Raw genomic sequence first — 25,497 nt, 5'->3', positions numbered from 1 at the left:
GTGCACACGATCAGTAAACTTTGGACGCTGCGTACTTGTGCAGCGTCCAGATGTTACAGCATAGTGGATGGGTTTTCAAGAAATCCCATGCCCACTACGCGTGCACTGACGCCCGCGGCTCACCTGCGGAGACGGACATGCGGCGCGTCTTCCCAGACTGCAGCATGTCTATTTATCTTGTGGAGATGTGAGCCTCCACAAGATAAATTTCACCCGTACAATTTATAGGACGCGGTGAATCCACATGGAGCAATGACCACATGCGGATTCTCCTGTGTTCAATAGCCGGCCGCGTGTTGGACACAGCGGCATGTGCTGCCGATTCCTGACTGTGCACCTACTCTTAAGCTGAAGTAAAATTAAAAGGTTATTCGCCTTGAAGCCACTCAAGATGGAGTAAAAAATCAGCGCTCACTGCACAGAGGGCACCGATATCACCCTCCCTGCATCGCTGTCTGGCCGGTATACCGCTACATACTGCCTAGTGGCTTGGGAACAAATAAATGTCAAAGGTAGGACTCAAGTGTAGGCCTTGTACTGACAAATCCACATCTGTCAGCTGCATTGAACGCTCAGCACTTTTTGGCTGCGGCAGAAGCAGAACAGAGAAACAGAATATTCCGTAACTCAGAAGGCGTAATATTGGGACACGAGCTTTACAGTCCACTGGACAGTCCACAAAACCACAGGTTCTCTAATGTGAAGCACAAAGCAGAAGATGGGGAACTGGAAAGTAATCTGCTGTGCAAACTTCTGAATCTCCTTTCTATACGACAGGTGATAGGTCTCCCAGAGATACCGACAACAGGGCTCGGAAAAGGCGTGTGTGAATGGAGCGGCGGGTGAGCGTGCACACTACCTCGCATTCACACTACCTCGCATTCATTCTCTAGGCGACTGCTGGAGATAGCAGAGAGCTGTACATGGCAATCTCCAGCCGTCCCAAAGACCATGAATGCAGCAAAGGCCGAGCGTGTGAACTGACAGGTAATTCAGATGCAGCTCTTCTGAAGCCCTTTTTCAAGATAGGAGGAAGATCCAAATAGTTTGACCCCAAGAACACAATGATATCACTTGATCTAGTTGGCACAAAGTCTCATATGGTTTTTTAACTTTAGTTTACTTTATTTTAGCTTTTCTTTCCTTAAATAATATGGTGTCGGAGGTTCCCTCTGCCAAAAGCAAACATGACAAAGACACCAGCTTCAGCTGGCACCCAGTGTGACGGGTGAATGGGCAGCCCTCCGCACCCGCTCCTGGACATTTCAAAAACAATATCAGCCACCAACATAGCCGCCATTCTTCTCATTAACAGTCATATCTTCCATCCATGGTGTCCGTTGGTTTCTTAACCTGTTGTTGATCTACTTTTTGGGCAGCAACCAAACAGCCTCCAGACACTGAGTAGAGAGGTGACAGTTTTCCTTCACCGTAGATCTCCCTTGTAAGGCTACAGTCACACGCTCAGTATTTTACATCAGTATTTGTAAGGGTACCGTCACACAGTGGCATTTTGATCGCTACGACGGCACGATCCGTGACGCTCCAGCATCGTAACAATATTGCTCCAGCGTCGTAGACTGCTGTCACACTTTGAAAATGTACGACGCTGGAGCGATAATTTCATGACGTATGTGTGATGTAGAAGCTGTTGGTTACTATGCGCACATCGTATACGATATATGTTACACCATGCAATCATGCCGCCACAGTGAGACGCTAGACGACGAAAGAAAGTTTCAAACGATCTGCTACGACGTACGATTCTCAGCGGGGTCCCTGATCGCAGTAGCGTGTCAGACACTGCGAGATCGTAACTATATCGCTGGAACGTCACGAATCGTGCCGTCGTAGCGATCAAAATGCCACTGTGTGACGGTACCCTAAGTCAAAATCAAGAGAGGAACAACCAGAGGAAAAGTATAATAGAAACATGTCACATCACTGCTTCTGCAATTATCACCCACTCCTGGTTTTGGCTTACAGATACTGATCTATGTATATATAATCGTCTAAGGTCCACTTCCGTTTGTTTGTCTGTCTGTAACGGAAATACCGGGTTGCTGATTGGCCCCACAGTCCGGCCGCGAATTGGCCCCTCCCTACTTCCATCCAGTCAGTGCCCCCTCCATACTACCCTCCAGTCAGCGCCCACACAACATTTTAGGATAGCGTTACAACGTTAGTATATAACTTTTTTTTTGTAATTGTTTCTTTAACAGAGATATGGTGCCCACATTGCTATATACTGCGTGGGCTGCGTTATATACTGCGTGGGCTGCGCTATATACTGCGTGGGCTGCGCTATATACTGCGTGGGCTGCGCTATATACTGCGTGGGCTGCGCTATATACTGCGTGGGCTGCGCTATATACTGCGTGGGCTGCGCTATATACTGCGTGGGCTGCGCTATATACTGCGTGGGCTGCGCTATATACTGCGTGGGCTGCGCTATATACTATGTGGGCTGCGCTATATACTGCGTGGGCTGCGCTATATAGTATGTCGCTGTGCTATATACTAAAAGGGGTGTGTTATATACTGCGTGAGCTGTGCTATATATGTGGCTGTGCTATATACTACATACATATTCTAGAATACCCGATGCGTTAGAATTGGGCCTCCATCTAGTGTAAAATACTGACCAAATACTGAGAGTGTGATCATAGAGTAAGGCTATGTGCACACGTTGCGGATTAGGCTTAGGAATTTCTGGTGCAGATTCTGCCTCTCCTGGCAGAAAACGCACCTGCAGATTTGTCGCGTTTTTTTGTGCGGTTCCGCAGCTTTTTTTGTGCGTTTTTGCTGTGGTTTTCTTGCGGATGTGCTGCGTTTTTTACCCCTGCGGTTTTCTATAATAGAATGGGTACAAAAACACTGCAGATTCTTGCTACTTCTTTTAAACCGCAGTGTTTCCGCAGCGGATTTTCCGCAAGGTGTGCACAGCTTTTTTTTTCTCATTGATTTACATTGTACTGTAAATCAGTTGCAGATCTGCAGCTTTTCTGCACTGCAAAAAACGCTGCGGATCCGCAGAGAATCCGCAGCGTGTGCACATAGCCTAAGAAGGGCTCACAAGTTCTCCACAGGGTTTAGGTCAGGTGAGGAAGGGGCCAAGTCATTCATTATTCATCTGTAAAACTTTTACTGGCGGCTAGCAGTAGAGAGTGTAATGCTGCGATGGAGCATCGCCCTCCATAAAAACAATGGTTTTCTCAAAAGATGGAGACTTTTTCCTGCACCACTACTTGAAGAAAGTGTCTTCTCAGAAGAGGCAGTGGGTTTGGGAGTGGATTTCAAACTCATTTTCAAAAAAGAAAGAAAAGGTCCAACTATTCAATTTGTAACAACACCAGTCCATAACAGTACCCCACCTCCATCTTGCTGGCATCTGAGTGCAAGTGGATATCGGTGGCCATTACGGATCCAGCCTCGGACCCACCTATCTGGTCCATCATGAGTCACTCATCTCATCGGTCCATAAAACCTTTGAAAGATCAGTCTTCCGATATTTCTTGGCTCAGTCTTGACGTTTCACCTTCTGTGTCTTCATCAGTGGTGGTCGGGTTTCTTCCCTCCTGACCTCGGCCGTGTCTCCGAACACAGAGCACCTGGTACTTCTGGGCCTCCTGGGAGGCTGCAGTTCTGGAATATAACAGCACTGGAGGATAATGGCTTCCTAGTCGCCTCACATTTGATTTTTCTCAAATCTCTGGTACTTAATGTGCATCATTTTTTTCTTAGCGCATTTTTTGTGACCCTGTTGACTATTTGCAACATAACTTTTGCTGGTTCTACGCAAATATTTTGATTTATTAAGTATCGAGTATGACAGTCACGTGCAGAAATACACACACTTAAGGTACCGTCACACTAGACGATATCGCTAGCGATCCGTGACGTTGCAGCGTCCTCGCTAGCGATATCGTCCAGTGTGACAGGCAGCAGCGATCAGCCCCTGCTGTGCTGTCGCTGGTCGGGGAAGAAAGTCCAGAACTTTATTTCGTCGCTGGACTCCCCGCAGACATCGCTGAATCGGCGTGTGTGACACCGATTCAGCGATGTCTTCACTGGTAACCAGGGTAAACATCGGGTAACTAAGCGCAGGGCCGCGCTTAGTAACCCGATGTTTACCCTGGTTACCATCCTAAAAGTAAAAAAACAAACACTACATACTTACCTACAGCCGTCTGTCCTCCAGCGCTGTGCTCTGCACTCCTCCTGTACTGGCTGTGAGCGTCGGTCAGCCGGAAAGCAGAGCGGTGACGTCACCGCTCTGCTTTCCGGCCGCTGTGCTCACACAGACAGTACAGGAGGAGTGCAGAGCACAGCGCTGGAGGACAGACGGCTGTAGGTAAGTATGTAGTGTTTGTTTTTTTTACTTTTAGGATGGTAACCAGGGTAAACATCGGGTTACTAAGCGCGGCCCTGCGCTTAGTTACCCGATGTTTACCCTGGTTACCGGCATCGTTGGTCGCTGGAGAGCGGTCTGTGTGACAGCTCTCCAGCGACCAAACAGCGACGCTGCAGCGATCCGGATCGTTGTCGGTATCGCTGCAGCGTCGCTAAGTGTGACGGTACCTTTACACACCTCAGCTGCTATCATTGCCTCCCATCGAGCACATCTGGGACGTCATTAATCGACAGTTGCACAGGAGCTGCCAGCAGTGGATCTTGATGATTTGCCCGCATGCATTCAGCATAGCAGAACAACCCTCAGGCAACCATTAATAGCTTCACTGATAGCAGCCGAGCCATCTGGCGCTCATGCTTGATAGTGAATAATTGAGATGTTTTGGAAAGTTTCTATTTTTCATCACTTATCAGTACTTTTTCCATCCTGTGATTTCCATAATTCCACAACTTTTCCTTCTTCGTGTTACAATTTCGATGTTGCTTTGCGTAGTGTATATACACAGATTTCACATGGGTGTGCTTACACCAGTAGTAGTTTACTGTCACTGGTTTCACAAAAGATTTCGACACAAAGATCAAAACAAAGCAACAAAAACTAGAAAACCCTGTTCTAATAAAGTAGAATAGAGATGCCTCAACATGGCACCCACCATCAAAGGCAGCTTTCTTCTTCACACATCAGGACAATACACGTGGCGGATTATGATAAATGATCTATAACAGCACAGACCCTGCCAGCGAGCTGTATACACAGATTCATCCGTAAGGATATGACGTAGTTCCCCCGTACCGCCTGCTCACATGACCAAGGTCACCACTTATGGCTGCCATCTGATAAATTGGTTGTTCTCACAGGACAGTCCTTGTGTTTAGGTCTTATTAGGAGATAAGGTGCCCAGAAATCTTCAACTGCTGTGGAAAGGAGCTGGATCAGTGAACCGTTCCTCTATGGTTGGGATCATGTGTACTCAGTGGGTAAAGAGGAATAAGCTGCTGCAAGACGCAGGAAAGCGGCTTATCTACCTCAAAAAGCAAAGCCATTCTCTGCTGACATCTGCCTTTAGAGAAGTCATCACAAAATAGTCTGATTAAATCAGTATATTATTGTGCTAATTGCATTTTTTTCAATTTGTCCCCTTCCCCACGTATCAATCTTTATTAAAGATACAAATTGGAAATTTTGCAATTTTCGCACTGGCCCCTGGGGTTCTTTTAGACTATAACTTCCTAATGTTTCAGGAAACAACATATGTACATGGTCAGTGATCAGACCCCGACCCTAGCTTTTAATTTAAGCATCTAAAGCAGTATTCCTCAACTCCAGTCCTCAAGAGCCATCAACAGGTCGTATTTTTAGGATTTCCTTAGTACGGCCCAAGTGATGGAATTCTCAGCTGGGCAATACGAAGGAAATCCTGAAAACATGACCCGTTGGTGGCTCTTGAGGACTGAACTGGAGGAACACTGATCTAAAGAATGTGTGCAAAATTCATTGTACAGGAGGGGGAGGAGCAGGGTCAGGTGTGACATCGGTTATTGTGACTGGTGGATCCTCTGTTTTCAGCAGTGTATAGAGGTGTTATCAGTCACTCAGCCATATACACTAGCGCAGACGGACTGGCCGGCGGCTCTCCCAACCAGAGTACGACAGCTGCACAGAAATACATGAATGTGTCACACTAGGGTCGGGAGAGCCGCCGGACAGTATGTGCGTTGCAGGCGGGTCACGGTCTGATTTTTAGGGTTGTCTCACTATGCCCTAATCCTACCTCTTCTGATAAGGAGCCTTGCCCTAAACTGTCCTTGAAAGCACAGGAAGGAGGAGTCCACAATAGCCCGATGGCAAAGCTGAAAATTGCAGGATTACCAATTATATTTTTAAACTAAAGATTGTTACGGTGCACTTATATTTTTATTTTATAACATTTGCATATAAAATTTAAGCGGTTTTCTCAACACTGTATAATTTTAAAAAGAGCCATGTCCCCTGGTTTAGGCTGGCTGGTTTCACATTTGCATTGGGCAGAGCTGCGGACTTCCTCTATTAGGCCCCGCCCACTGCCGTACCTCTTCCATCCAGCCCCGCCTACATCTGCATGCGTCCTGCGTACCTATCTTTAACATTGGGCACACAGACCATGTTCACAGGAATGTATGCGTCGTTTTGATGCTGCGCTGACCACCACAAAATGCAACATGTTGCGCTCGGCGCAGCGTCAAAATGACGCATGTGCAGGCATCTGCATACATTCGTAAGGACTGCGTACCCAATGTTAAAGATAAGTATACAGGATGCATGCAGACGTAGGCGGGGCTGAATGGAAGAGGTGTGGCAGTGGGCGGGGCCTAATGGAGGAAGTACGCAGCCCTCCGCAGCTCTGCCCTACACAAATGTGAAACAAGCATAAGTAACGTAACATGCATTTGGGGGTGATTGTCTGCGTCTAGGAAAGCTGCTGAAAATGTCAAGATTTTACTTCCAGTCCAGGGGCCAAGAAGCCCGTCACAGACAGACAGGTAGGAAGCGTTCTTGTGTCAATGCGGATATAGAGAGCTGCCAGCACCCCGGGTCCGGCACAGCAAGCCTCAGATCGGAGCAGCTTTATTATATACAGAACAGCAGGAAGATTCATTTTTGCACCTGGAGCAATATTTTCTTTATTTGGACACCTCCATTTTGTAAAAAAAAAACACCCCGCCACACAGGCCAAAATGTGTACGGTCATTACGGACTAAAAGTCACAGGGTTAGCCATAAGGAAATACACAGCTTAAAGAAGATCCAGCATGAAGCAATAAAATATCCACCTTTGTGCCCAGTAAAGGTCACACATCTAGAGGTCATCTGCCACCATACGTCCCACACTCATGCACTACTCACATCCATAGACACACCTGGACGTCACTTTTCAACGCAGTACGTTTCTGGATTACAGGCAGTACATCAGACTGATGGGAAAGCCGGAATAGAGGCGACACTGGCACCATACTGGAAGCACTTAAAGGGGTTGTCCACTACTGGACAACTCCTGCATAATAAATATTGGACACCATAAAAAATAAAAACAATGTCGGCATTACTATTCCCAGCAGCTGACGTGACATTTTGATTATTTTGTCAGAGTAGACATCAGCACTGATGGCATATAGATGAGCTGCAGCCGAACAGAGGCCACTGATTGGCTGCAGTGGTCATGAAGCACAAAAATGTAACTTTAGCAGCCGGGAACACAAGTGTCTTTTTGGTTTTTATGGGGCTCAGAACTGATTACAGTAAGCTTGGGTTTTTCCAGTAGTGGACAACCTTTAGTAAATTATCCCCAAACAATAGGATGAGGAAAAACTACCTGATCACTGGAGGGTCCAACTTCTGAGACCCCTTTATTGATCTCAAAGCAGAGCTGTAGAACCCCGGAAGCAAGGTCTACAGAAATCCTTCTTGGAGGTGCGCTGGTTCAACCGCAGCTGAGATGGTCAGAAAAAGACAAGTGCTCTGCTCCGCTTCTGTCAGTCCCATGGACGGCAAAAGAGGTAGAAGTTGAGCTGACGCACCTCTACACCGTTCAGGATGGCCCTTGGCATAGAACAATACCCGGCATTGCTGGGGATCCCAGGTTTCCACCCCCCCAGTGATCAGCGCGTTATCCCCCATCTTAGGAGGACAGGATACGTTACTATTGTGGGAATAACCCCATATTCCTTTCCTCTGTGTGACTGCCTTCTCACATCACTTCTTCTGATCATTTGATATTCCCCAACCTACCAAATGCCTCTTCCAGCCAGTGTATAAACTGTCCTAGTGTCTCCATAATACGTCCCCTGTTCTGACAATAATGGGGTCCCACGAGCTGTAAATTATCACCTACCCACCGATCATTTGTGGACACTGGACCACGCTTTTACTGATGAACTCACATGCAGGTTTGCTGCGCTTTACAAGTGTCTGTCCCATTCATCTGAATTGGGGTTTAGAGAAACCCCTGCACCTCCTGTACTGCGGGAACATCCCTATTCAGACGTATAAAACTAATTCTTATCATACGTTCCACAATAAAACCGTGTGTGTGCCGCATTAATCTGCTTTTATATTTTACTCACAGGATTGTCAGGACAGAACTAACTTCTCAGATGAGAGAAATACCAAATTCAGTCACAAATGGGAACATCCACTGACTGTAAACCGTCCTTTATAGAGGTGAGAAGATGAGACCACACCACAACGCTAAAGCACTTTTCATTTTGCGATGATTTCAGACAACCTGTTGATCGGTGCCGTCTCACCCCGCACCGACTGGCAGAACCGGGCCTTTTATCTTCGCTAGAATGGTGTAAGAGTGCATGTGACACTTGGGCTCCATTCATTCCCTATGGGGCCGCCAAACGCTTTGCTCAGGAGTTTCCCATAGAGAATAAATAGAGCGGTGATCGCTCGCACAACATGCATCACCATTTTGTAACCGGGATAAAAATTCCCCCTAATTCTGATAAGTGCGGACCCCAGTAATGGGAGACCCACCGATCAGTAAGTAATCACATATCCAGTGGTAAAGTCAAAACTTGTTTTCACTGGTCAAACCCTTCAAGGCCTATTTAGACTGCAAGATAACCATAATCGCAAATCATCTTGCAGTGTAAACAGGCTTCCAATCACCGGATGAGGAGTTACACGCTCATCCGTCAGAACAACTGCCTGTGTAAACAGGCTCTAAACAGCCACCACTTGGTACTTACTGATTGGCAGACATTTAACGCCCGAGTTGGGTGGTGTAAATACTTAGGTGTTTACGTTTGCTGCATTAAAAATATATCCTAGGAACAGTCATCTCACGATAAGCATCATTTACACTGAATAATTAAGATTGGCGCAGTGGTCTGCTTGTGCAGCCATCAATTCATTTAAAGGGGTATTCTCAAGTTGTCTCTGGAGCCTCACACATTACGGTTTCTTGCAGGGCGAGCTCTCCTCTGTGTGAGTAGCAGAACTATAGTAGAGCTATAAAGCTCAGCACAAGTTCTGCTGTAACACATTCAGCTGACACTGGTTTGTTCTAGGTCAACATGGTTATCCCTGTATCCACACCCAGATAAGGCACATGGAAAAGCAAGCAGAGATGTCCTGTATACTCTGACGTCTGCAGACAACTACTGGGCTCAGAGGTATATGGCACAAGACCACTGCGGCCACTAATTGGCTGAAGTGGCCACAAGGGCCATACTGGCTGTAATCAGAGGACAAGCAGGGGGCATCAGGGATGTGTTGCTGGAATGGCAGAGAGGAAATGGGGCAATTATATATTTAATCATTTTACATGGTTTTAAATGGAACTAGAGAGAGTACAAAGGAGGGCAACAAAATTAATAAAGGGGATGGAAGAACTACAATACCCAGATAGATTAGCGAAATTAGGATTATTTAGTCTAGAAAAAAGACGACTGAGGGGCGATCTAATAACCATGTATAAGTATATAAGGGGACAATACAAATATCTCGCTGAGGATCTGTTTATACCAAGGAAGGTGACGGGCACAAGGGGGCATTCTTTGCGTCTGGAGGAGAGAAGGTTTTTCCACCAACATAGAAGAGGATTCTTTACTGTTAGGGCAGTGAGAATCTGGAATTGCTTGCCTGAGGAGGTGGTGATGGCGAACTCAGTCGAGGGGTTCAAGAGAGGCCTGGATGTCTTCCTGGAGCAGAACAATATTGTATCATACAATTATTAGGTTCTGTAGAAGGACGTAGATCTGGGTATTTATTATGATGGAATATAGGCTGAACTGGATGGACAAATGTCTTTTTTCGGCCTTACTAACTATGTTACTATGTTACTATGTTACATCTATTCCTGTCTGTTTGTAGCTTTTTACTATCTTGGACAGCTCAACCAAAATGGAATAAACACAGATGAAAAGAGAAAATGGAAACAAAAATAGTAAACAACAGATGAACGATACATTGCAGCAAACCACAAGTAACACTGAATGTAGTAACATTGCCACTAAAGAAGTCAGGAGAAACGGAAAGCTGCAGGATTTCTGCACCATACACTCCCTGCCGTAAGCTGTGATATAGTCCTAGACACCAACACTGGAACACCTCGAACATAGAACTGGGAACCCGCTTGAATTTTAATAAACTTTGGACACATCATGGAGATGTGTGTGAACCAATGGCTATAGTACACTGGCAGCATGCAATGCCAGCGTAAGGGGGGCATGGATCAGCTTAGCACGCCTGTCCATTTCTGGTAGCAATCGGTGGGGTCTCCGTGTCCGAACCCCCACGGATATAAACTTCTGTCACCAATAGCGGTCAGTCCCTGGACCAGGGGGGCTGCAACTACACTCAGGCTTCATCACGTGCAGCCCATGTGAGGTATCACAAGTAGAACAAGGTGAAAGTGGAGCAATTGTGCACAGTACCAGGAGGAGCACTACTCAGGAGATTTGGGAAATACCCGGCTTTTCATTTTCACCCATTTATTCCAATAAACTATGTACTATAAACAGCCTGTGATATGCCAGCTAGCCAGGAAAGGTTATGCTGCCCCGTCTATAGGAGGAGAGCAAATCACAGTCTATTTCAGGAATCGTCCTCTTTATGACGGGCGGTGATTCAGGTAATAGAAACTCCTCTCCTCCCTGCTGCTCCCCACACCTCTGTGGGTGTGCAGGAGGGGTGTACGGCGCTGCACCTTTGGGTGCTGTGTGAATGGTGCTATTCTCAGAGAGGATACAGAGGTGCAGAGCTATTAAGGCTCCATATTGATCCAATATGGCCGCAACCATGTATCACACATGTTCAATAAGGATCAGCTGTAAACGTCTTTTTTTCCATGAATGGATTGAGACGCTCTTTATTCACTATATTTTACAGCTACGACCTCAAACTACAGCGGATAAAGCACAAGCTCCCCGTACGTTGTCCTTCTACATAGCCGTGACCATGATTCTATGAGGCAGGCAGCACAGCGTGCGGCTCGGAGCATCGCCGGAGCAGACAGGGCGACTACATGATCCTCTTGTTTCACGAGGCTTTATTGCTGTCTGGTGATATTGATCACAGCACTAGCAACAAACAGAAACACACAAGTCCCCCGAGCTGATTATATCCACTGGCGCTCAATTCACAAATCACAGAAAATGACTTGTCGCTTCATCCGACTGACATCAGAGGGACCGCGACATGTGTCCTCAGTGTGACCGAACGGCCGGGCACAGACAACCAGTGACTCCTCCACCGCCCAGACAGATCACAGCTCGTGGAAAAGCCACAAATCCCAGAGTGGCACAAGTCATGTGTGCGCCTGTCATCCCAAAAATAACCCACCGGCAACAGGATCAACACCGCACCTGCCCCACAGCGCCATGGTCTAAGGAATGAAGACCACCTTACTGATCCACCATCTAATCCCTCTCACTAAACCTTGCTGTCCCCATTCCTACACCCCTCCCTCGCAGAACCCCCATCACTATGCCCCGCTATCCCCATCACTACTCCCCTCTCCCATTCCCATCACGCCCCACTGTCCCCGTCCCCCCCATCACTACGCCCCACTGTCCCCGTCCCCCCCATCACTACGCCCCACTGTCCCCGTCCCCCCCATCACTACACCCCACTGTCCCCGTCCCCCTCATCACTACGCCCCACTGTCCCCGTCCCCCCCATCACTACGCCCCACTGTCCCCGACCCTCCCATCACTACGCCCCACTGTCCCCGTCCCATCACTACGCCCCACTGTCCCCGTCCCCCATCACTACGCCCCACTGTCCCATCACTACACCCCACTGTCCCCGTCCCCCCATCACTACACCCCACTGTCCCCGTCCCACCCATCACTACGCCCCACTGTCCCCGACCCACCCATCACTACGCCCCACTGTCCCCGTCCCATCACTACACCCCACTGTCCCCGTCCCACCCATCACTACGCCCCACTGTCCCCGACCCACCCATCACTACGCCCCACTGTCCCCGTCCCATCACTACGCCCCACTGTCCCCGTCCCACCCATCACTACGCCCCACTGTCCCCGTCCCACCCATCACTACGCCCCACTGTCCCCGTCCCACCCATCACTACGCCCCACTGTTCCCGTCCCCCATCACTACACCCCACTGTCCCCGTCCCCCCATCACTACACCCCACTGTCCCCCCATCACTACACCCCACAGTCCCCTCCATCACTACACCCCACTGGCCCCCCATCACTACACCCCACAGTCCCCTCCATCACTACACCCCACATTCCCCTCCATCACTACACCCCACTGTCCCCCCATCACTACACCCCACTGTCCCCCCATCACTACACCCCACTGTCCCCATACCCTCCATCACTGCACCCCACTGTCCCCGTCCCCTCCATCACTACACCCCACTGTCCCCATCACTACACCCCACTATCCCCGTCCCCTCCATCACTACACCCCACTGTCCCCGTCCCCTCCATCACTACACCCCACTGTCCCCGTCCCCTCCATCACTACACCCCACTGTCCCCATCCCCTCCATCACTACACCTCACTATCCCCCATCACTACACCCCACTGTCCCCGTCCCACCCATCACTACGCCCCACTGTCCCCGACCCACCCATCACTACGCCCCACTGTTCCCGTCCCCCATCACTACACCCCACTGTCCCCCCATCACTACACCCCACAGTCCCCTCCATCACTACACCCCACTGGCCCCCCATCACTACACCCCACAGTCCCCTCCATCACTACACCCCACAGTCCCCTCCATCACTACACCCACTATCCCCATACCCTCCATCACTACACCCCACTGTCCCCGTCCCCTCCATCACTACACCCCACTGTCCCCATCCCCCCATCACTACACCCCACTATCCCCGTCCCCTCCATCACTACACCCCACCCCCATCACTACACCCCACAGTCCCCGTCCCCTCCATCACTACACCCCACTGTCCCCGTCCCCTCCATCACTACACCCCACTGTCCCCTCCGTCACTACACCCCACTGTCCCCATCCCCTCCATCACTACACCTCACTATCCCCCCATCACTACACCCCACTGTCCCCGTCCCCTCCATCACTACACCCCACTGTCCCCCCATCACTACACCTCACTGTCCCCGTCCCCTCCATCACTGCACCCCACAGTCCCCTCCATCACTACACCCCACTGTCCCCCCATCACTACACCCCACTGTCCCCCCATCACTACACCCCACTGTCCCCTCCATCACTACACCCCACTGTCCCCCCCATCACTACACCCCACTGTCCCCCCATCACTACACCCCACTGTCCCCCCCATCACTACTCCCCACTGTCCCCATCACTACACCCCACTGTCCCCCCATCACTACTCCCCACTGTCCCCCCATCACTACACCCCACTGTCCCCCCCATCACTACTCCCCACTGTCCCCCCCATCATTACACCCCACTGTCCCCCCATCACTACACCCCACTGTCCCCCCATCACTACACCCCACTGTCCCCCCATCACTACTCCCCACTGTCCCCCCCATCACTACACCCCACTGTCCCCCCCATCACTACACCCCACTGTCCCCCCATCACTACACCCCACTGTCCCCCCCATCACTACTCCCCACTGTCCCCATCACTACACCCCACTGTCCCCCCATCACTACACCCCACTGTCCCCCCCATCACTACTCCCCACTGTCCCCCCCATCACTACACCCCACTGTCCCCCCCATCACTACACCCCACTGTCCCCCCATCACTACACCCCACTGTCCCCCCATCACTACTCCCCACTGTCCCCCCATCACTACACCCCACTGTCCCCCCCATCACTACTCCCCACTGTCCCCATCACTACACCCCACTGTCCCCCCATCACTACTCCCCACTGTCCCCCCATCACTACACCCCACTGTCCCCCCCATCACTACTCCCCACTGTCCCCCCCATCACTACACCCCACTGTCCCCCCATCACTACTCCCCACTGTCCCCATCACTACACCCCACTGTCCCCCCATCACTACTCCCCACTGTCCCCCCATCACTACACCCCACTGTCCCCCCCATCACTACTCCCCACTGTCCCCCCCATCACTACACCCCACTGTCCCCCCCATCACTACACCCCACTGTCCCCCCATCACTACACCCCACTGTCCCCCCATCACTACTCCCCACTGTCCCCCCATCACTACACCCCACTGTCCCCCCCATCACTACTCCCCACTGTCCCCATCACTACACCCCACTGTCCCCCCATCACTACTCCCCACTGTCCCCCCATCACTACACCCCACTGTCCCCCCCATCACTACTCCCCACTGTCCCCCCCATCACTACACCCCACTGTCCCCCCATCACTACTCCCCACTGTCCCCATCACTACACCCCACTGTCCCCCCATCACTACTCCCCACTGTCCCCCCATCACTACACCCCACTGTCCCCCCCATCACTACTCCCCACTGTCCCCCCCATCACTACACCCCACTGTCCCCCCCATCACTACACCCCACTGTCCCCCCATCACTACACCCCACTGTCCCCCCATCACTACTCCCCACTGTCCCCCCATCACTACACCCCACTGTCCCCCCATCACTACTCCCCACTGTCCCCATCACTACACCCCACTGTCCCCCCATCACTACTCCCCACTGTCCCCCCATCACTACACCCCACTGTCCCCCCCATCACTACTCCCCACTGTCCCCCCCATCACTACACCCCACTGTCCCCCCCATCACTACTCCCCACTGTCCCCATCACTACACCCCACTGTCCCCCCATCACTACTCCCCACTGTCCCCCCATCACTACACCCCACTGTCCCCCCCATCACTACTCCCCACTGTCCCCATCACTACACCCCACTGTCCCCCCATCACTACTCCCCACTGTCCCCCCATCACTACACCCCACTGTCCCCCCCATCACTACTCCCCACTGTCCCCCCCATCACTACTCCCCACTGTCCCCCCCATCACTACTCCCCACTGTCCCCATCACTACACCCCACTGTCCCCCCATCACTACTCCCCACTGTCCCCCCATCACTACACCCCACTGTCCCCCCCATCACTACTCCCCACTGTCCCCATCACTACACCCCACTGTCCCCCCATCACTACTCCCCACTGTCCCCCCCATCACTACACCCCACTGTCCCCCCATCACTACACCCCACTGTCCCCCCATCACTACACCCCACTGTCCCCCCATCACTACTCCCCACTGTCCCCCCATCACTACACCCCACTGTCCCCCCCATCACTACTCCCCACTGTCCCCCCATCACTACTCCCCACTGTCCCCCCCATCACTACTCCCCACTGTCCCCCCCATCACTACGCCCCAGGACACACTGTGCGGTATCTCGCCGTCCCGCAGACACCCTGTCACCGCTCAGTCCTGCTCTCCGCTGGCCCCGGTACACTGTGCGTACCCTCACTGCAGCGCCAGGTGAGCAGTGCAGCGCCCCCTCCAGGGCGGCTTAGCCCATGACTGCCCCAGGTATTGGTCTTACCTTTGGGGTCATGATTGGCGCCGGCCGAGCCGCTCCTCTATTCCCGCAACATTATACACGAGAGCACAGCAGCCCCGAGCCTGCCCGGCCCCGTATATCCCCGTCCTCCGGTAGCTCCACAGACTGACCCACCCCTACCCTCCGGCCGCCTCCGGAAGAGCCGCCATGTTGTGGAGGGAGGGAGGGGAGGTCACGTGGAGCTGCGGCTCAGGGCTGGAGTGATGGGCGGGGCTAGTGCTTCACGCTCAGCGCTGAGTGATCTGCCGTCCCGCCCACACACAGGCTCCGCCCACCCTGTTATTCTCCAGCTCCTGCTCCATGACTGGCGAGCGCCCGCCCATAACTAATACACAAATTGGACGCGCATCCTCCTCCATTATGGGCGGTGCCAGGTGGTGACGTGAGGGCGTGGCCATAGACCTGAGGGTATATAAGCCGCAGCTCTCGGGCGCTCGGGTCTCACTCGGAGCTATGTCCCTGTAGTTCGCGTGTTGTGCGGCCGGATACTGGGTCATTACATTGGCAATGTGAACAGAATAGTTTATTTTTTTGTCAGGAGATGCTGTAGCTTTAGTTTTGTTTCTTCACAGCATTTTGACCCAATATGTCCGGTTTGGAGCAGAAATCCACCTCAAGGAAAGGACATGCGCTCCTGTAAAGAAAAGCCCATGTTTTGTGGGGCCTGTGTTAGTCCTTATTCACACATACGTGTTGTATCCTATTTTTTTTCACGGCTATAGCAAATACTCATTATACTCTTTGGTGCTATTGTGTGCGTGTTTATCCAGCGTGATGGCTGACAAGGGCCAATACAAGTCTATGGGTCCATATAAAACGCACAGCAGCAGTGTACAGAGTCTGTGTGTAGGGGATGTGCACACGTTGCAGATTTGCCTGCATCTTTGACCACGATGATTAAACATAAATGTGGAGACAAAAAGGCACAGCGTTTCAGGAAAAGAACATCTCACCAACCATTAAGAGTGGGGGTGGATCCAGGTTTTCGTGGGTCCCAGGCGAAAGTCTCAGTGGGCCCCTTTAACACATACCACGATTCATTATGCACAGATACGGCAGAGAAATATAGGTATAATACGATGCCAAACATTTCACATACTTCTTACATTACATGAATGATATAGATAGTAAATTCTACAATACCATGCAGCAGAGGGGATTCAGGTGATCAAGGATTCACAGGTTTCAGGGTTTTAATACCTGTAGTATCAGCAAAACCTGATCTTCTTGGCAGGAAAGAAGCTGCGTCAAAAATGCAGGTTTAGGTGCATTTTCGGTGTGTTTTTTTTCTCTTTGTCCATGCTAATGTCCTTGAATTTTCAGCTGCAAAAACGCAGCAAATAAGGATACCTGCGTTTTTGCTGCGTTTTTTTTCAACACCCGTTCAAGTCAATGGGTGAAACGCTGAAAAAACGCAGTAAAATTGCGGTGACATGCTCTGTGTCCAAAAACTGCAGCAAATGACAAAATACTGATCACACAAAAAAAACAATGTGTGTGCATGAGATTTCTGAAATCTCATAGGCTTTGCTGGTATTGTAAAAAGCAGCTGAAAATTAGCATAAAAAATGCCCTGTGTGAACTTTCCCTTAGAGGTAAACGAGATATTGGTAAATGTACCCTACCAGTAGAAACTGTCCTCAACAGTGTACTCTTTACAAAAGTCAATTTCCTCCTATATAGTCCTCCACATAGTATAATGGGCCCCATACAATGCTCCAAACAGAATAATGGTCCCCATATAATGGTCCATACAGTATAATGGGTCCCAATGCCTCATATAAGGCTCTGTACACAAAAAAAAAAAAGCAGGCAGGTCAAATCCGTCTTGCGGTTGTTTAATCTTTATTTTCACTTTTGAGTTACTGATATGCTCGTTCTCCGGGTCGATCTGTGGGGGTCTTCATGTGGTGCTCGGATTAGCTATTCATAATGCAGACTGCTGACTGGTCACTTATCCCTCAGTGATCTGCCTCCTAGTTTACATAATGAATATTATATATAAATATTGAAGAAAAAAAACCTTCTGCAGGCAGGCACCGGCCGTTGCACCTGCACTGCGGCATAATCACATATGTACTGTGTATATAATATGTTTGAGGTTATCCCCCAAGATGGCAGTAGCAGCTATCGGATCACCTCTATATACAACGATAGCTGCTGCTACTGTGCAGGCGGGTCCGGCTCCATTTTCAAATGGATTTTTTTTGTTCGGGGGGGGAATGCCAGGATAACCTGAAATATTAATTATACACCGAGCATATCAGTAACTGAAAATAAAGATTAAACAACCACAGGACGGATTTAATCAACCAAGGTATCATTGTAATCAGTATAACGGCGCCGACCTGACAGTGTGTAGGTTACTGTGCACAATCCTGCTGACAGGTTCCCTTTAAGGCCTCATTCCTTATGTAAACACATCTGTGAACAAAATGGGACTGATGTCAGTGTATTTCACAGCTTTTTGGGGAAAAAAACGCATCATGCAAATGTGCTCGCAGGATGTTTTTTTTTCCCATAGCCTTGTATTGCCGACGGATGGCGACGTATGGCGTCCGTCATGCACTGGATGCGTTGTGTTTTGACGGACCGTCGTCACGAAAAAACGTTCGCAGCAGTTTTCCATGCGGTCTCCAGTACCATGTAAACCTATGGAAAACCAAATCTGCTGTGCGCATGCTGAGAAAAAAAGCCGTGCGGAAATGCAGCGTTGTTTTTTCCGCAGCATATCAATTCTTTGTGCGGATCTGCAGCGTTTCTACACCCATTGACTTGTATTGAGTCGAGCACTTCCGCAGCAAAACCGCAGATATAAAAAAGATCTCTAAAGATCTTCAAAAAGGGCTCTAAAAGTGAACCTGGAAATTATAGGCCAGTAAGTCTAACCTCTATTGTTGGTAAAATATTTGAAGGGTTTCTGAGGGATGTTATTCTGGATTATCTCAATGAGAATAACTGTTTAACTCCATATCAGCATGGGTTTATGAGAAATCGCTCCTGTCAAACCAATCTAATCAGTTTTTATGAAGAGGTAAGCTATAGGCTGGACCACGGTGAGTCATTGGACGTGGTATATCTCGATTTTTCCAAAGCGTTTGATACCGTGCCGCACAAGAGGTTGGTACACAAAATGAGAATGCTTGGTCTGGGGGAACATGTGTGTAAATGGGTTAGTAACTGGCTTAGTGATAGAAAGCAGAGGGTGGTTATAAATGGTATAGTCTCTAACTGGGTCGCTGTGACCAGTGGGGTACCGCAGGGGTCAGTATTGGGACCTGTTCTCTTCAACATATTCATTAATGATCTGGTAGAAGGTTTACACAGTAAAATATCGATATTTGCAGATGATACAAAACTATGTAAAGCAGTTAATACAAGAGAAGATAGTATTCTGCTACAGATGGATCTGGATAAGTTGGAAACTTGGGCTGAAAGGTGGCAGATGAGGTTTAACAATGATAAATGTAAGGTTATACACATGGGAAGAGGGAATCAATATCACCATTACACACTGAACGGGAAACCACTGGGTAAATCTGACAGGGAGAAGGACTTGGGGATCCTAGTTAATGATAAACTTACCTGGAGCAGCCAGTGCCAGGCAGCAGCTGCCAAGGCAAACAGGATCATGGGGTGCATTAAAAGAGGTCTGGATACACATGATGAGAGCATTATACTGCCTCTGTACAAATCCCTAGTTAGACCGCACATGGAGTACTGTGTCCAGTTTTGGGCACCGGTGCTCAGGAAGGATATAATGGAACTAGAGAGAGTACAAAGGAGGGCAACAAAATTAATAAAGGGGATGGGAGAACTACAATACCCAGATAGATTAGCGAAATTAGGATTATTTAGTCTAGAAAAAAGACGACTGAGGGGCGATCTAATAACCATGTATAAGTATATAAGGGGACAATACAAATATCTCGCTGAGGATCTGTTTATACCAAGGAAGGTGACGGGCACAAGGGGGCATTCTTTGCGTCTGGAGGAGAGAAGGTTTTTCCACCAACATAGAAGAGGATTCTTTACTGTTAGGGCAGTGAGAATCTGGAATTGCTTGCCTGAGGAGGTGGTGATGGCGAACTCAGTCGAGGGGTTCAAGAGAGGCCTGGATGTCTTCCTGGAGCAGAACAATATTGTATCATACAATTATTAGGTTCTGTAGAAGGACGTAGATCTGGGGATTTATTATGATGGAATATAGGCTGAACTGGATGGACAAATGTCTTTTTTCGGCCTTACTAACTATGTTACTATGTTACTATGTTACTATCTGCGGCTTAGCTGTGGGAGAAACGTTGCAGATCGGGAGGGGGGAAGAGTGTGGGCGGAGACTGTGCGTGTCTGTGTATGCGGGCGGGGTCTGTGCGGGACCGTCAGGGGTCTGTGCGGGCCTGGAGGGGGTCTTGTGCGTGTGTGCAGGCATCGTCCGATGGGACTACAAGTCCCATCGGGCTATGCCTGCTACAATGACAGTGAGTGACACATTAGCCAATGATGGGACAGTAGTAGTCCCATCATCCGGCTAATGTGTTAAATGTAAAAAAAAAAAAAAAAACACAAACGTACATACTACATACATACGACATACACGCATACCACATACATACATATAGACATAGAGTACATACATACATACATAGAGTCAAAGAGTTCTATTTTAACCTAAACAAAAAAGACACCTGTAGCGCTCACACTCGGAAAAAACCTGCAGCAGATATAGTAGCGGAACCACCCACCCGCAAAAACATAGATAAATCTAAAAAAGAGAAGGAGAAGGAGAAGGAGGAAGGAGATCGTTTTTTCTCCGAAACGCGTAGGAAGGAATTGGTCCTAAGCTCTTCCTGTAGCCCATCACGTGATTCTTCACGTGATTGTGACGTCACATTAGGTCCTGCGCCTGCAGCACACCTAACGGCTCTGTATAGCAGCGTGGACACGCCACATTGAATGCTGGCTAGCGCTGCCACCGGCCGGGGCAGTGTCTACCACCTTGATCCGTACCGGACCATTTGCGATACTCTTTTCACCTGGCCTCCTCCGGGTATTGCTAGTATCTAAGGATATCGGAACGAGCCGCTCCACCGCTTCCTGCATAGTGGCCATTTGTCACGGACTTTTCTCTACACCACACCGGGATACTTCAACCTACTATATTGCATCTATCCTTATCCTCCCTGGACGACTCTGGCAGGTAGTGACACTATAGTGTTTATTATTTATTTTTTATACATTTGGCGGTAGTAGGTTGTTCTCCCAGTTGCATATGGTGTTGCTTTTAGTTTTAGTTTTATTCATATCCTAACACGGTTTGAGTCTTTTTTTTTTTGTGAGATCCACGTATGTATTTATTAGTTTTTATGGTCCTCTAGTGTTTGTTTTTTCCAGCGCAGATATTCTCTTTCTATTTTAACCTGTTTCCAAAATGCATCAGACTTGTTTAGATGTTGTTTTGCATACTTCTGATGCTATATCACATGTAGTATCATCAATAAATAAATGATCCCCACTATGGTACTAATATAATGAACAATATTTTATTAGGATAACAATTTCCATAAAAATGTTTTTTTACAAAATATCCATAACTGCATGTAAAAAGAGTGCAAGATCCACAAACAAGGGACAATACTGCCATAGGTAATCTCACTAACAATAGGGCTGATATATAGTATGCATATGAACTCACAATCCGTCACTACAAGTCATCACCGAAGCACAAACATATGTATATATTCACAACCTTGCAGCAATGTGAGCAATGGGGCAAATGATACTAGTACACTTAATAAATAAAATAGAGTAATTGTACCCTCTATGCTGACACTACCTGAGCGTGTGACACTGATAATATAGGTGCTACAATGACTAATAGCGGTTAAATGGTTACCTTGCAATCAGCCTGTGGAGATACCTCGGCGTCCCTCTGCCCCGACGCGCGTTTCGCAGTGCTTCTTCGGGAGGCGCCCTATTGTTAGTGAGATTACATATGGCAGTATTGCCCCTTGTTTGTGGATCTTGCACTCTTTTTACATGCAGTTATGGATATTTTGTAAAAAAAATTTTTATGGAAATTGTTATCCTAATAAAATATTGTTCTTTATATTAGTACCATAGTGGGGATCATTATTTTATTGATCACACTACATGTGATATAGTCTAATTGTAATGGTACAGTACCTACCATATGGAAAGGGGTTGTCATTTAGTTGAGCAACTAGTTGTGAATATATAATACTTCTGATGCTGAATTTTATGGTGAGAACACAGGAGAGGTTTTCTTCTGATGATCTTTTGTGAAGGCCATATTTGTGCAGGTGTCTCTGAACAGTAGGACAATGTAACACAACTCCAGAGTCTGCTAAATCTTTCTGAAGGGCTTTTAGAGTCAAGCAGGGGTTCCAATTTGCCTCTCTAGCAATCCTACGAGCAGCTCTCAACGAGATTTAGATTTGGTATTCCAGACCTTATATTGACTTCCACTGTTCCTGTTAACTGCTATTTCTTAATTACATTTTGAACTGAGGTTAACTGCTCTTTTATCTCGATCCACGTTTGTGTTTTCAGTTTAATGTCACATGCTACCAGGGCTGGTTTCTGGCCCAATATAATCCGGTTATCAGACCAGGCTTGTATCTTATGAGGAACTGGTGGCAGTGCCACTGGGCTGGCAAGGCTCTGTTTCTCTGGCCCTAGTGAAAGGAGTCTCTCAGCCTGTCAGGGTTGCTCCACATAGTATAAAAGGCCCATATATTGCTCCATACAGTATGTAATTGCCCCTATATAATGCTTCATACAGTATAATTGGTCAAAATATATTGCTCCATACAGTATAATGGGTCAAATGTAATGCTCCATACAGTTTAATTGCTCTATATATTGCTCCATACAGTATATAATGGGCACCATATAATTCTCCATATAGTATAATGGCCCCATATAATGCTCCATACAGAATAATGGACTCCATATATTGTTCTATACAGTATAATGGGCCCATATAATGCTCCTTAGAGTATAATGGCCTCATATATTGTATATATTTACAGTTAGAAAACAGCAGAGTGAGATGGGGACCTTCATTCTTTCTGTGTATAGCACCACTTTAAGCTGTGCAGTCTAACAGGAGGATAACAATAAAACACAATCATTTTCATAAATGTAAAGATCAGGAGTTGTCAGAGAGGTGGAACGCCGTACTCTGCATCCTCACAGGTGTATAACAAAGGTGCTGGATGTGTTTTGCTGTGGCAGAGGCTTCTTGACACTGGTGACAAAGTAAGTGATGTTTCATTTTTTCAAAGAATGTATTGTTTGCTATTCAGGCTTATTGTACAACTTCAGCGAATAGGATTTTTTTTTTCAAAGGGGAAACATTTTGCAAGTCATGGAGGAAACGGTCAGGATGCCAGAAACATTTAATGGTGTGGTGATCAGCTGTCTGTCCAGCTATAGATTTCACAGAAGTCTTCCTACTATCTATGGAAAATATTGTCCCTGTCATCGCCATCAATGTAATACCCAGAGCCGACCAGGAGATACAGATAGTCCTGAGTGTTATGTGGGTTTATTCTGTGTGAACCCATCCTAGGCCCAGAGTCAACAAGAGTTGTTTTTGTAATACAAAAGGACACACACGCGCTACCTCACGAAAAATATATATATCCCTCAGCTGCAGGAAACAGGACAGGTAGGTGCCGCCACTGTCAGATAAGTACTGATGCAACTGAATCCGCGCTCAAGGGGTGATAAAATGCAGAAGAAATGTGAAAATAGACTAATATGACCATGCAAACAAAACCCCCATCAAGTCCCTGTATTGGGCGCTGAAGTAAGGGAATATGGTGAAACAGCAAAGAGTTAATGGTGTTCGTGCTGTAATTGCCCTGCAGAACAAGGAGCAGGGACGGTTACAAAACTCAGGACCCAAATAGTACCGCACTAGGCAGAGACTCACTGAGGTTGAAGAGCAGCGATGTGTAGCGTGGTGAGGTCCGTCCGGTTCTGCGGTGGAAGATCCGGCGTGTTGGAGTTAAGGCAGGAGAGCGGGCAGGCAGGAATAGTCGACCGCGGCACAATGAGGAGGCTGCGTAGAGCCAGGGAAAGCTCCGGCCGGTGGCGTCCCTGGATACGAGCGGGGAAAAAAAAAGAGGGGGAGGGAAAAGCTGGCGTGAAGCACAGCGTGCGATGTCACAAAAGCTACGGGGCGGCACAGAGACCAGAAAGGATATCGATGTGCCGCGGTCGAATATTCTTGCCGAGATTTTCAGCACATTTTTTTGTGCTGAAAACACCGTCCACAAGCCATTGTCCAGAAAGCCAGCGAAGGGAGCGGCGGAGCAGAGGCTGGAGCCGGCTGTGACATCATACTCGCCCTCCCGCAGTCGCTGCACGTCCCTGCATCTCTGTTGTCCCAGTGCGGAAAGCTCTTCCTGTGCTCAGCGATCACGTGGCACCGCTCATTAAGGTAATATGCACACGTCTCCACTCCCATAGGCGTGGAGCACATATTCGTTACCTTAATGAGCGGTACGAAGTGACCGCTCAGCACAGGATGAGCTGCCGCAGCGGGACAGCGGAGATGCAGGAACGTGTAGTGAGGAGAGTGAGTATAATGGGGAGGAGCCGAGCCATGCATACAAGGGGGAGGACGCCGAGCCATGCATACAAGGGGGAGGACGCCGAGCCATGCATACAAGGGGGAGGACGCCGAGCCATGCATACAAGGGGAAGGACGAGGGAGCATGCCGAGCCATGCATACAAGGGGGAGGACGCCGAGCCATGCATACAAGGGGGAAGATGCCGAGCCATGGATACAAGGGGGAGGACGGGGAGGAACCGAGCCATGCATACAAGGGGGAGGATGCTGAGCGATGCATACAAGGGCGAGGATGCCAAGCCATGCATACAAGACCGAGAACGGGGGAGGACGCTGAGCCATGCATACAACTAGGAGACTGGAGGAGCCACAGGACAGGGATGAGGAGACAATGCATGCCCTGCTTATGCTCGAATCAATAAGCTTACCCAGTTTTCCGTGGCAAAATTAGGTGCCTCGGCTTATACTCGGGTCAGCTTATACTCAAGTATATACAATACTTAGACAGGAGGTATTAGAGTGTCTAATTTAAACTGAGGAAGTTCTCCATTTCTGCTGTTGCACTGATTCTGCACTAGTTTTTCTTTTTCACTCCCTCCATTGTAAAGCTGTTCTCTGGTAATGTTGATGCAAATGTTCCTTTTAACCCCTTTACCCCCCTCCCCCCCGAGGTACGAGGGGTGATCATTAAAAATTTCCCCTGAACCACTTCCTATGGCTACCGAAACCACCATTGATTGTGGATACTGCACACTGTACCTTGGAAATTAAGGTCCTAGAGTCTGGAGGAAGAGTGGAGAGGCCACATTCCAAGCTGCTTGAAGTCCAGTGTGAAGTTTCCACAGTCAGTGATGGTTACCGGAGCCATGTCATCTGCTGGTGTAGGTCCACTGTTTTTTATCAAGATGAAAGTCAGCGCAGCCATCTACCAGGAAATTTTAGAGCAATTCATGCTTCCCT

At 48.7% G+C, this 25,497-nt stretch overlaps 1 protein-coding gene across 1 annotated transcript in view; it reads right to left on the bottom strand.

The window, feature by feature from the left end:
- The window catches only part of SNX13 (sorting nexin 13), a 133,683-nt gene extending 117,578 nt beyond the window's left edge, over positions 1–16,105 (bottom strand). The window contains exon 1 of the mRNA XM_069729827.1: positions 15,914–16,105. Coding sequence (XP_069585928.1) covers positions 15,914–15,925 — 12 coding nt within the window. The 5' untranslated portion in view covers positions 15,926–16,105. The remainder of the gene's footprint in view (positions 1–15,913) is intronic.
- Positions 16,106–25,497: the final 9,392 nt, after the last annotated feature.

Source organism: Ranitomeya imitator, chromosome 6 (genome assembly GCF_032444005.1).
Source record: "Ranitomeya imitator isolate aRanImi1 chromosome 6, aRanImi1.pri, whole genome shotgun sequence".
Classification (NCBI taxonomy): domain Eukaryota; kingdom Metazoa; phylum Chordata; class Amphibia; order Anura; family Dendrobatidae; genus Ranitomeya; species Ranitomeya imitator.
Note: the sequence above shows the minus strand (reverse complement) of the source record. Positions and strands in the feature narration are given on the sequence as shown.